The 14,375-nt window shown below is 40.7% G+C and overlaps 1 protein-coding gene across 1 annotated transcript in view; it reads right to left on the reverse strand.

Moving 5' to 3' along the window:
* clvs2 (clavesin 2) overlaps positions 1-14,375 on the reverse strand; it is a 155,347-nt gene that overhangs the window by 23,497 nt on the left and 117,475 nt on the right. Inside the window, exons 3-4 of the mRNA XM_039748408.1 lie at positions 2,986-3,096; positions 968-1,188 (exon numbers count right to left, since the gene is read on the reverse strand). Coding sequence (XP_039604342.1) covers positions 968-1,188; positions 2,986-3,096 — 332 coding nt within the window. The remainder of the gene's footprint in view (positions 1-967; positions 1,189-2,985; positions 3,097-14,375) is intronic.

The following is a 14,375-nucleotide window of genomic DNA, read 5'->3' on the forward strand; positions in this document are numbered from 1 at the left end:
TGGTCTTCCACTGCGAGGATGATCAGCTGTCCTTCCTGTCTCCCTGTAGCGCTGTCTTAGGCGTCTCACAGTGCAGACATGGCAATTTATTGCCCTAGCCACATCAGCAGTCCTCATGCCTCCCTGCAGCATGCCTAATGCACGTTCACGCAGATGAGCAGGGACCCTGGGCATCTTTCTTTGGGTGTTTTTCACAGTCGGTAGACAAGTCTCTTTAGTGTCCTGCGTTTTTAGAACTGTGACCTTAAATGCCTACTTTCTGTAAGCTGTTAAGGTCTTAACGACCATTCCACAGGTGCATGTTAATTAATTGATTATGGTTAATTGAACATGCATGGAAAACATTGTTTAAACCCTTTACAATGAAGATCTGTAAAGTTATTTGGATTTTTAAAACATTATTGTTGAAATACACAGTCCTGAAAAAGGGACGTTTCTTTTTTTGCTGAGTATATATTGCTCCCTACCAGGATTACAATTTCATGTAAAAGGTATTCTGATAGGCTTTAAAGCTGGCAGAAAAATAATTAGATTGTAACTGAAATTCTTCAATGAGTTGCTCATAAATTTCTCATGTAATTTTCTGGCTAAAAAGTGATGTCACTTTATTGTAGAAGAAGGTGACTTTATTAAAATATGAAAAGGGGGATATGGCTGGTTTTAGGCTTTAGGAAGATAGTCTACCCTGCAAGTGTCTTTTATCTGTGAGTAAACTTGGAGAGTTTTCACAGATAAGATGACATGTAAAAAAGCTCTGATGCACAAAGTCATATTCTGTGAAATGCCTTTTTATCCTTCAGTATACATTTAAAAAATCAGTGTTTTAAGCACTGGAGCATACTTTTTTCCAGACATAAACAAAAATGCAGACAAATTAATTTAGTTTGGCTACTGTTGATTGAGCAAGTTTAAATAATCATTGTTCAGCTCTGTCATAGAATTACAATGCGTCTGATCTGCCACTGACCTTTTCATGGTTTTTGGAGACAGATCTTTTTCCAGCTCTTTTACTGAAAGATTGTAAGAGTCAGAGTTGTATTCACTGTCATCATCATATTCGTGATCAAGCAGAGTTCTTGCCCATGTGCCCATATCATATGGTGGTAACATCCCTCCAAATTCCGAAGGTAGGATCTCTGGGTGAATGAGCTGGTGTAAGCTGTTAAGATTGTTGCCATGCATAAATATCTGTCAAAAAAAGCATAGATCCAGTTTAGGAAGACAGGAAATTCTGAATACAGCACTGGTCATGAAACTCACTATGTGTTCATACTATTGAAATAATCACAAAGCTTAATTTATTGTGCAATAGGATGGGCCTCTGGTGTCCCTCCAAATTAGGGAAAATGTGTAGACAGTCAAAATTGGCAAAAATCATTACATTTAACAAAGAATTACTTCTTTGGTCAGGAGCAGCTCTCTGATGCTATAGTGCCAAAAGTTCTCTGGCAGCCACTTGCTATTCCTGCATTAAAGCAGCTGTACCACATGCACTTCAGAATTGGTTGTCAAATTAAAGCTACGCATGTCTGGGCCTGGCCAGTATTTGGATTGGAGACCATCTAGGAAAATGTTGGGTTGCTGCTGGAAGAGGTGTTGGTGAGGAGAGCAGGGGGCACACCGTATGGTTTGAATGTGGATCCCAATGCCCCAGTGTAGTGATGGAGACAATGTAGGGTTAAAATGGAGCCGTCCTATGGATGAGACATAAAACCGAGGTCCTGACTCTCTGTGGTCATAAAGAGATCCCTGTGCATCCTTTGTTAAAGAGTAGGGTGTAACCCGATGTCCAGGCTAAATTACCCACCACGACTTGGTCATTCTGGCCCTGTAATGATCCCCTGTCTCTAATTGACTATCTTTCTCACAACTTCACCACCTAACAGCTAATGTGTGGTGAGTGTACTGGTGTAAAAGTAGCTGCCATCGCATCATCCATCCAAATGCTACACATGGTGATTGAAGTGGCTCCCCACTCACTGAAGCGCTTTGTGTATTGAGAAAAGTGCTATATAAATATAAAGAATTATTATTATTATTTAAAGTCTAAAATTCCCAAACCAGATGCTAGTTCCCTTTTTATGGCAGCAGAAACATATCTATCCAACTGTGCCTGGTGAGATTCCACTGTTACCACCTGTCAAACTAGAATTTTTTTGTGTGAGAAGGTTAGGAACCCATAAATTCTTTCCCCCTAACCTTCTGATACACTCTTGCAAAGTTCCAGTGCCATTTCATCTCTCTAGATTCTTCTTATAGGGTGCCCAATAAATGCAAGTCATGGAAGGTAAGGTTTGGTTGGCATCCCAGACAGAGACAGTGGGAGACTGTCTCCAAGGGCCTGGTGTTCCCCAAGTATGCAGCATCCCTTTGATTGAGCTCCCATTTGGACACACACAGGGACTCACTAGACTTGTAGTCTTAATGGGCAGCACTGCTAGGGTGCTTCTAGGAGGAGCTCTGGGAGAAGAAGCCCCCTTGTCCTGTAAAGGTTCTCTCTGACCCACGTGTGCTTCCAGCAGACAATACTACTGCACTGAATGTTGGCACTGGTCCTGTTTGAAAAGAAGATAATCCACCACAGCTTTGGGAGTTGAACTGTACAAAGCTCACGTAGAGAGGAGCAGAGGCAATACTAGAAGGAGCAATCATGGCATAGTACATTAGATTTGTGAAGGAGATAAAAGCAGAGTATTGTGTGGTGATGTCAAATCCTGTAAAGGTTATTCATGAAGCTTAAATTTATTTATGGCTGGAATGGTAAAAATCTTTGAATTAGTGCAAATTTGAATCACGAGTAAAAAAATTCCAATATGTAATATAAATACGATATCATAGTAAGAATGATTTTTATGCAGTGCAATGTTAAGAAATGTAATTCAAAGAACTACAGATCTGAACACTTTAGACACTTTAAATGTGAATCTGCTACTTAACACTGACTGATAAAAATCTGTGTTATTCATTTTAACATTTTCTACTTACCCTTTTTCTAGTCTTCTCCTTTAAAAATGGCCTTATGACCGTGTAGAGAGCATGAATGTACCACGGCTGATTCACAAAATGAATTCCTCCAAACCGGGCAGGAAAACTATCCTGGGGAAGAGAAAAACCAAATAATACTTTTCAGCAAAAGATTTCAAAAGAAATTAAAACTGTCAAATATTGACAAAAAAACGTATAACCCATGTATGTTGCGAGAAAAAAATTCTTATTCTGCTGGAATCCATGCACTTCCAGGCAGGTGGCGCAAGTGCATTCGGGAGGTTGGAGACTACATTGAGAAATTACATGATCAGTTTTGTTAATGTTCGTTCCATTTTCTGATGAATCCCATTTTCTAACTTTAAGTTGACTCCCCTTTGTAATAAACTCTTAAATTCATGTTTATTGTAAATATCATGTAACTACAGAAAAATTGCAGCATGCAACAGTAAATGAATGCATGAATTGAACTTGCAAAAAACAGCGTCATTCATTCCACAAACACCATAACTTTCATTTAACTGCACTGAAGGAGGAAAAAAGAGAAATCCCTCTTAAACCTAAAACCATATTCTGCAGAACAAAGAGGGTACCAGTGCTTATTATCCAAGACCCAAATCTAATACCATCGTTATTCTAACCTGATTAGCCATTTCAGAATTGTTGGGAAGATGGTGGCCGTCCTGGCAGCATTTGGCACAGGGCAAAATCTAACCTTGGATTGGGACCAGTTAAACAAAGACATGTTCCTTAGATAAACACATATTGAACAGGAATCCAGCTCTTGGTCATCGGCAAAAAACTGCAAAAAGGACAGTCTCTGTGATAAGACCCTTATAGCTAAGCTGCCACCAGTGGCGTACAGTATTCTAAATACCAGGTGGCACATTTAAGTATAACTGGTACTACAGCAATATGTTATTATCTGACAGTTTGTGTATTGTGAACATATAATAAAAAGAGCAATAAAAAGAAATAATAATCCCATTCACATTTCAGAATTACACTGTGACACATTTTTTGTTTTGTAATTTTGTTCAAACACTAGTCTTCTTAAAATATCATAATACTTATCATTTCATTGTGTGTTAAAAAAAACATAATATAGAAATCTAAATCAAGTATCTTGGAAAAGCTATAAGCAACTCAACCAAAATCTGAAATTGAGTATATATCCAAATGTCCATCCATCCATCCTCTTCCGCTTATCCGAGGTCGGGTCGCGGGGGCAGCAGCTTAAGCAGAGAGGCCCAGACTTCCCTCTCCCCGGCCACTTCTTCCAGCTCTCCTGGGAGAATCCCAAAGGCGTTCCCAGGCCAGCCGGGAGACATAGTCCCTCCAGCGTGTCCTGGGTCTTCCCCGGGGCCTCCTCCCGGTTGGGCGTGCCGGAACACCTCACCAGGGAGGCGTCCAGGAGGCATCCTGATCAGATGCCCGAGCCACCTCATCTGACTCCTCTCGATGCGGAGGAGCAGTGGCTCTACTCTGAGCCCCTCCCGGATGACTGAGCTTCTCACCCTATCTTTAAGGGAAAGCCCAGACACCCTGCGGAGGAAACTCATTTCAGCCGCTTGTATTCGCGATCTCGTTCTTTCGGTCACTACCCATAGCTCATGACCATAGGTGAGGGTAGGAGCGTAGATCGACTGGTAAATTGAGAGCTTTGCCTTACGGCTCAGCTCCTTTTTCACCACGACAGACCGATGCAGAGCCCGCATCACTGCGGATGCGCTGCACCGATCCGCCTGTCGATCTCACGCTCCATTCTTCCCTCACTCGTGAACAAGACCCCGAGATACTTGAACTCCTCCACTTGGGGCAGGATCTCTCCCCCAACCCTGAGAGGGCACTCCACCCTTTTCCGGCTGAGGACCATGCTCTCGGATTTGGAGGTGCTGATTCTCATCCCAGCCGCTTCACACTCAGCTGCGAACCGATCCAGAGAGAGCTGAAGATCACGGCCTGATGAAGCAAACAGGACAACATCATCTGCAAAAAGCAGTGACCCAATCCTGAGTCCACCAAACCGGACCCCTTCAACACCCTGGCTGCGCCTAGAAATTCTGTCCATAAAAGTTATGAACAGAATCGGTGACAAAGGGCAGCCCTGGCGGAGTCCAACTCTCACTGGAAAGCGGGCTCGACTTACTGCGGCAATGCGGACCAAGCTCTGACACCGGTTGTACAGAGACCGAACAGCTCTTATCAGGGGTCCGGTACCCCATACTCCCGAGCACCCCCACAGGATTCCCGAGGGACACGGTCGAATGCCTTTTCCAAGTCCACAAAACACATGTAGACCGGTCGGGCAAACTCCCATGCACCCTCCAGGACTCTGCTAAGGGTGAAGAGCTGGTCCACTGTTCTGCGACCAGGACGGAAACCACACTGTTCCTCCTGAATCCGAGGTTCACTATCCGACGGACCCTCCTCTCCAGAACCCCGAATAGACTTTTCCAGGGAGGCTGAGGAGTGTGATCCCTCTATAGTTGGAACACACCCTCCGGTCCCCTTTTAAAGAGGGGACCACCACCCCGTCTGCCAATCCAGAGGCACTGTCCCGATGTCCATGCGATGTTGCAGAGGCGTGTCAACCAAGACAGTCCTACAACATCCAGAGCCTTAAGGAACTCGCGTATCTCATCCACCCGGGGCCCTGCCACCAAGGAGTTTTTGACCACCTCGGTGACTTCAGTCCCAGAGATGGGAGAGCCCACCTCAGAGTCCCCAGGCTCTGCTTCCTCATTGGAAGGCATGTTAGTGGGATTGAGGAGGTCTTGAAGTACTCCTCCCACCGACCCACAGCGTCAGTGAGGTCAGCAGCGCACCATCCCCACCATATACGGTGTTGACACTGCACTGCTTCCCCTCCTGAGACGCGGACGGTGGACCAGAATCTCCTCGAAGCCGTCCAAAGTCGTTCTCCATGGCCTCTCCAAACTCCTCCCATGCCCGAGTTTTGCCTCAGCAACAACGAAGCCGCGTTCCGCTTGGCCTGCCGGTACCTATCAGCTGCCTCCAGAGACCCACAGGACAAAAAAGTCCTATAGGACTCCTTCTTCAGCTTGACGGCATCCCTCACCGGTGTCCACCAACGGGTTCGGGATTGCCGCCACGACAGGCACCGACCACCTTGCGGCCACAGCTCCGGTCAGCCGCCTCAACAATAGAGGCACGGAACATGGCCCATTCGGACTCAATGTCCCCACCTCCCTCGGGACGTGGTTGAAGTTCTGCCGGAGGTGGGAGTTGAAGCTACTTCTGACAGGGGACTCTGCCAGCCGTTCCCAGCAGACCCTCACAACACGTTTGGGCCTACCAGGTCTGACCGACATTTTCCCCCACCATCGAAGCCAACTCACCACCAGGTGGTGATCAGTTGACAGCTCCGCCCCTCTCTTCACCCGAGTGTCCAAGACATATGGCCGCAAGTCCGACGACACGACCACAAAGTCGATCATCGACCTGAGGCCTAGGGTGTCCTGGTGCCAAGTGCACATATGAACACCCTTATGCTTGAACATGGTGTTCGTTATGGACAATCCATGACGAGCACAGAAGTCCAATAACAAAACACTGCTCCAAATGTGGTATTAGATAAATTATGATCAAATAATAAATACTAGAGTTATTCCTTTAATTATATTTTCCTTACTGTCAACGATTTCATTTGTTTTTAACATGACAGAGAATAACAACTTTTCTCAGAATTAATCTAAGTAATGCTCAAATGATTTTTTTTTTAAACTGGAAAACAGCACACATGACTGTACGTATTCTAAGCTAATTTAATATTGCAAGATATGGAATTCATTGCCCATTGAACACTTCATAGAAACTAGCCAATCTTAGAAAGGTAATCATTAAAATTCGCATAAGTGTTTGCTTAATTTGAACAGAACATGAATTCCAAATGCTTAATTAGATACTGGTTTTATCTTTTACTACCTGTAAGTTAACATGAAATAGAACTTTCTCAGTTACTTCCGTAAAAACAGAATGTTAATTTACCCTTCTAGTCTTTCTACTAGAAGCATGAACTGTTAGAGTAGCTTACTAACAGAACAATGGTATACGGTTTCCTAACTATTGTTTGAACATATGAAGGTGTGTGCTGTCCCTTGTCCTCTAAAAAATTAAAGAAAAGATACTTAAGCCTTAAACATTTTCTACAAGAACTTTCCTTTTCTTTGCAATGTTAATTTTTCTGTTTATTTTGTGTAAACTGTTTTGCTTTGCATTTTACTAAAACGTTTTTAACACAAAAATATCTGGACCGTGGAATTATTTGCATGTGACTCACACTAATGCTTGAACCACTCTATGAAGTAAGCTGAAGCTGCAGAATTATGACAACTTTAGACATATGCAGCTGCGAAAAGAAATAAAGTAATGCTTTGAAAATATGCATTAGAATAATATTATCACATAATATGGTTATGTTGTTGTTTCACTGCTACATCAAAGTGAAACAGATTTCTTTAAAGAACTTCCATCTATTAATTTATTGAACACAATTAATGTAGTTCACAATTAATCTAATGTTCTTGGTGAAAAAGAGAGTGCAGGCAGGGTGGAATGGGTGGAGAAGAGTGTCAGGAGAGATTTGTGACAGACGGATATCAGCAAGAATGAAAGGGAAGGTCAATAGGACGGTAGTGAGACCAGCTATGTTATATGGGTTAGAGACAGTGGCACTGACCAGAAAGCAGGAGACAGAGCTGGAGGTGGCAGAGTTAAAGATGTTAAGATTTGCATTGGGCATGACGAGGATGGATAGGATTAGAAATGAGGACATTAGAGGGTCAGATCAGGTTGGACGGTTGGGAGACAAAGTCAGAGTATATTGGGAATAGGATGTTAAGGACAGAGCTGCCACGTAAAAGGAAAAGAGGAAGGCCAAACAGGTTTTTGGATGTGCTGAGAGAGGATATGCAGGTGATGGGTGTAACGGAGCAAGATGTAGAGGACAAAAAGATATGGAAGAAGATGATCCGCTGTGGCGACCCCTAATGGGAGCAGCCAAAAGAAGAAGAAGAAGAATCTAGTTCTATGCCCAGAAGGAGCCACATCCTGGCCCTTTAGCATTGGGTGGCATATGACAGGCAACGGCTTCAGTTTGGGTATTAATAAGAGCTTACATGTAACTACCATGAAATAAGAAATTGATTTTTTTAACTCTTACATGTTATTAACTTATTGTTCGTATTGAGACTTACCTTGTTAAACACAGATATTTTGTTTTGAGATTGCCACAGACAGAGGCAGCCTTAGGGGTGTGCAGGGCCTAGAGCTGACCAACCCCACGCAGGGCCGCTCAAACGCTGTTACCTGTATATGTGGACTTTATAAACTTGCGTGTGAATTAAATAAAAATAATGTCAACATACACCGGATTTTTTCATTACAGTATTCAGCTACATTTTTGCAAGATAACAGGCAGACTTTATCAAAATTAAACGATATATTCTATTAAAAAAGTGCACCACAATCTCTTCCACTCATGTGGTCGACAGCAATATGGCTAAACCAGTAATAAAACGTTGCTGTGCATTCCACTACCAAACACTTCCCGCACTGTTTCAAATAGGCCCACTGTAGCAAATGAACCAAAGACTTGACTAAGAAATGATGGTAGGCTCTCCGGACACAAATGAGTAATAAGCGACAAGCCATCAGTTGTACCTAAGTCAAAACAGAAGCCAACCCAGCGACTAATGGGCTATACCTATTTTATGAAGGGATTATACTGCCGACCCTTTTCGGGTGATGAAGGTGGACTATGGAATATTTTTAAAGATGCATATGTACGGAATTTGACCTTGAAGAGGGCTCATCTTAGAAGAATCTCAAATATATATATATATATATATATATATATATATATATATATATATACATATATATATATATATATATATATATATATATATATATATATATATACTGGAGAATATAACTTGACAAATCTGCTTGAACAGAACACGCAGACCTCAAAAGCAGGGCCCCTTTAGGTGCGGAGCCTGGGGCGGTCGCCCCACTTGCCACCCCCAAACGCTGCTCTTGGCCATAGAAACACCAAAAGTGCACACATTTTTCCTGTCAAACATGCAGGATACAAATAGCACCTGAAGAAAACACTAAACTAGACTTCTCTGTGTGGACAGTCAATGGTCACTTGATTTTAAAGGTTACAAATGAGTATAAGGTAGCCAAAGCCATGAAAAGTATAGGGTGAGAGTCCAGCCAAATGAACATGGTGAAATGTCAAGGTGCAGTTGATGTAGCAAAGTAAGGAAAGAACTATGAGATCACAAAAGGCATTACCACAGCAAAACTAAAGCCAGTGCTTGATCAGCATTTTTGAAAAGCTTGGTTTTCCCAACCCACACTGCTACTTAAGAACAGACATTTTCAAATTTAATTCAAAAAAACACTTTTAAAAAGATTTTTTTTCAGTGTTTCAGTCAACACCCTTTCAATGTGGAAGGAAGGCCAAAATTAATAAAAAAAATAATTTTCAGATTTTCCCATATTAATGTGGAGTAAGCCTAAGTAGCATAGTAGTGCACATGTTAATGCAGCAACTTCACTGCCCCTCAATCCATGGCTCAAATATCAGTCTAGGCAGTGTATGCATGGAGTCTGCACATTCTCCCTGTGTCCGGGTCCATTTTTCTCTGGGGGTCTTAGTTTTTTCCTCCAAACCATGTGCTTACCACATTTGCTCATTATGAATGACTTTTGAGTGAGTGCATCAGTATGCCGTGTGGTGGACGTGTGTCCTGCTCAGTGGTCTCTCACCTTGTGCTCACTATGGCTACAATGCCGAGCTATTCAAGTGAATTAGAGGATGGATGGGTTGATTATTTTTACTGAGTTACTTACAGTATGTTGAACAAACACTATATGTTTAACCATTTCGGGATCCACTTAGCCCTTTATGGTCAACCTAATAAGATTCATGTTAAAAAAATAAATAAATGTGCATTGAAAAAAAATTGTTGAAACAGTGTTGCTTGAAAATACAGTTATTTCAAAGAAAAAACATTTTCTTTTATATATGTGTGTTTTCACTAGTTAAGCTTTTAAAAGTAAATCTAAGAATCTATTCAAGACTGAAGTAAAGGAGCACTTTAAAATCACCATTTACTTTATAAATACTGAGTTTCTTTTCTTTTTTGGCCTTGGAATCCCTAACCAAGATATTTATTTTCTCCAGCATCCATGCTAAGTGGATTCTTTGTCTTACTCTCCTCCCTGGTTAATTGACCATGGTGTATATTTTTCAAATTAGGTACTGACTTTTGCCAGAATAAACATCAGAGATTTTTTTTTAAGCTAATTATTTTTCTTGTCATATGTTAAGCTCAATGAGCTTCACTTTTGCATGAAAAATGCGCTATATAGATACCATTTGATGCAGCTAACTTAATTAAACTTTATTTTTTAATCTGGTCTGTACACTAAATACAGTATACTGTATGTATAGAAATACACCAAATACACAAATAGTAGTAAATATTTACATTTTTAAGTACTACTAGGGGGCATTGCCCCCTGCTCGCTTCGCTCGCCAACCCCCTGGCCAGCGCTACACACTAGCCACTTTGCAGTTCTACCGCTCGCGTATGGGGTTGTGAATGTACAATTTAAACACATTTTAATTTTCATGTGAAGTGTTACATTTGCATCCACGTGATGTATAACTGCCCGTGACTTCATTTCGTTTCTTTCTCTCTATTAAATAAAATGACTTTTTTGAATGTTTGGCTCTGAGATTTGTTAATTGTCTTTGCAAAAGCTACTCTAATGGGAAACTCTTAATGTTTTAATACGAACGGCATATCAAGATCTCCTTTGGTGTCTAATGTTAATCGCGGGAGATGTACTACATTACCTTTCTTCTACAGTAATTCGTGCGCTGGAAGAGCGGACAGTGTAAATGGTTCTTGATATTCTTCGTAACATTGTAAGTTGTTGTTTTCATCTACTGCACAATCACCACCAACTGTTTCAGCATAGCCTATTGATACGTGTTTAACCATTTTGCCTGTTACCAATCGACATTTTTGGCGTAAATTTGTTTGACTTCCTCATTTCTAGGTGCTAGGATTGCCCGTGTACTCATTTCTTCTGTTGATAACCCATCGTGATGAAATTCTTCAATAAGATTTGGACATAATACGTCTTCTTTATATGGGAACTTAAAGTGAGGAAAACGTTAAAATTTATAAGAGCTGAGAGCGCAAGAAGTGTGCCTGAGAAAAGCATTGACAAGACTGAGAGGTATTTTTAACAAGATTGAATTATACTGTACTAGCCATTCCCGTGGCTCCGGCCGCGTAATAGTGAAACAGGACAGTGAGGAGGTCCCCGCCAGGCTCCCTAGTCCTGACGTCACTCTTCCTCCTCCCCTCAGCCTGCAGCCTCTGTCTCGAATTAGAGTGAATGTATCGCTCCTGCAAGTGAACTATGATTCTTAGTGCAATGAAAGAAGTCGCAAAATCAACTGGAATGTTCAAGCGAGTTACAGAAAATACCCGATCTAAATCTGTTAAGTAGTTCTCTCGTTTACAAGCTTAGAGGAGGTAAGGTACATGCCCCGAGGCTGGTGCGTGAGTGAAGAGGTCCTCACCCCCCTCCTCTCGGCCCGCTGCATGTCTCTCAGATTAGCGCCAATAAATTGGTACCGCAAGTGAACTATGATACATAGAGCAATGACAGAAATCACAAAAATCAACTGGAATGTTCAGGCAAATTATAGAAAAAAAACCCAATCTAAATCCATTAAGTCATTCTCTTATGAAAAGTTGACAGACATACAACAGACAGACGTTGTATTTTTTATATATAGAGAGAGATGTGCATAACCACAGTTAGACTGACATTTTATTTTCTTCAAAAAATTCCAAAAATGTTTTGAGTCTAAATCTAGCATTTTTAACATAGAGATTTTTATTTGTTTACCTGAAGCTGAAAAAGTAAAAAAAAAAAAAATAGCATGTAGCAAATAATGGTATAGGATGACCTATGAGGAAGAGATTGCGTCGACTGTCCTTTTCTGCCACTCCTTATTCAAGGCATGTCAAGATGCACACGCAGATGCAGTCATGCAGTGAGAGAACATGTGTACCAGAGCTGTTCTGATATGGCAGAAAAAAATGGAGTATTATCTGGTACTGCTCTATTTCACATTTCAGTTATGATGCAAAATTTGTTATGCGTCAAAAGTCTTTATAATATTGTGGCAATAGCAACAAACCAGCTGAAGCACATGGAAATTAGCCACTTAAATAAGCATGATGAGTTAGTAGGCGATCAGAGGAGGGGAATAACGGCATGCAGACAAATTGTCCCATATCTGGCATCAGTGTGAGACTGAGTTTTCTAATTTAAGCATTTCACAGAGGCAGGAATAATGCAGGTATGCTATAATATTATCCTATTTTTATTAAGTGAATAGAAAGCAGAAAATAATGGTTATAAGAGTATGACATTACAGATGTGGACTGAATAATAGGAGAATAAATAATTATAGGTTCGTGTAGTAGATTAGATTCATTTTAATAGAAATGTTCATGCATATCTTGCATTATGTCTTTTGTGGAGGAACTGACTTACATTTCTCAGTATTTCTAAAACCTACTATATATCTCTGGTCTTTTGTGCCAAAACCAAATCAAAAGGGTAATGTTTCATGTTGCTGATTACTTAATTGTTAACTTGCATGTTGCTTTCCTCCTATGTTTTTTCTCTCCTTCTTATGTTTAATATGCTTTGGTTGCACCCTCTTACTTAGTATTGTGATCATCTTGCTAACCTAACACCCTGTTATGAGCCCGGCAGGACTCGCAGCTGTGGCACTGATTGGAATACCAGAATAACATATTAAGTCAAGATGTAGACTTGGCCTCTTCAAAACTGTGTTTCCTGTCATCACTTCTGTTTCCATGGCTACCTTTGTTTGTGAATAATAATGTTTTGAAGCACTATAATATGACAGAAGTCATATTTTTTCCAAAAAAGATTTAATTCTAGTTATGTATTATTATCAATTTATACAACCTCATTGAAAGCATATGAGTTAAAGGAGATTTAATATTTGTTGACAGTGACAGGCTTTAGAGAATCACAGCTCCCTTCCATTTCATGATGGATTTGGAAGTGCATCGCCCAGAATGCACCCCTGAAGGATGAACACTAGTACAAAGAGGCTAACCCTACCCAAAGAAGTCCAAGAGGTGATAAAACAACTGTCCCTCGTGGCCACAAGAGCAATACAGAAGCAGACTACAAGAGAGAAATGGCAATTCCCTGAAAATGACAGAAGCCTGCTTGAGAAGCTCTCCAGGCATTCTGGTGGGGGAAAAAGGTTGATCTCTTAAGCAAAACACTAATAAAGGACTGATAAAAGTGGCAAAAAATTAAACATACCAGCAAAAATGATATTAAAATATGGAACAACTGCTATATAGACAGACAGTACACTATATTTGAAGCATACTGAAAAGCCTAAATGTGGGATAATTTATATATAATACCATTAAGTGTTAGGGGGTAATGTAGGCTGCAGGAGGAGGAATGCTGGAGGGAAACCGGAAGAGGGGAAGGGAGGAAATGCATTTGGCTGTAAGATGGTGTTTTTGTTAAATAAAAATTATCGAGTTCTCACAGCAGAGTCAAACTCATTTGTAAAACACGACACTAAACTGGTCCCACTACCCCTGTAATTTCATATACATGCATCTGCTTCCAAGGAAACCAAAGAGAAAATGAATTTAAGAAGATGAAGACAGACAAGCAGGGTCATTCTTCAGAGCAATTTTGCCACTGATTAATAGTTGTGTGACCCTCAGGGAGTGAATTTGAATTCTGACCTTAAGAAGGTGGGTATAGCAAACAATGTACTGTGCCAAAATGTATTTGGAATATACAGTATGAGGAACTTCAAACAGACCGTGTGAATTCTATGCTCAACTCTAAACAGACTAATCTTTAAAAACTTTTTAAAGATTCCTAAAGCAGGCAGTGCCTCCACAAAGACACTTGAATCTTAATAAGGGTTTTAAAAGGTTTGATTACTTTTGGAATTTAAATAATGAAAATTTTTTTCCCTGCAGGCTCTGAGGATTTTGTACATTTTTTTTTTGTGAAATACAAATAAAAGGGTTTTTTCTTTTTGTCAAATGTATTTTCATACAGTTCCTCCTTTTATTATACCATAGGATGACTTAAATGATTGACAGAAAATGTCAAAACAAAAACTCGACAATATCAAATTCACCTTCTTCAGATGACTAACAAATTAGAACAATCAACATAGCAGGAGTATAAAGCAGCTGTTTACAGAATTTATTAAAAAATAAATGTTGTGGAGACATGTAGGG

Source organism: Polypterus senegalus, chromosome 3, assembly GCF_016835505.1.
Source record: "Polypterus senegalus isolate Bchr_013 chromosome 3, ASM1683550v1, whole genome shotgun sequence".
In the NCBI taxonomy this organism is placed as follows: domain Eukaryota; kingdom Metazoa; phylum Chordata; class Cladistia; order Polypteriformes; family Polypteridae; genus Polypterus; species Polypterus senegalus.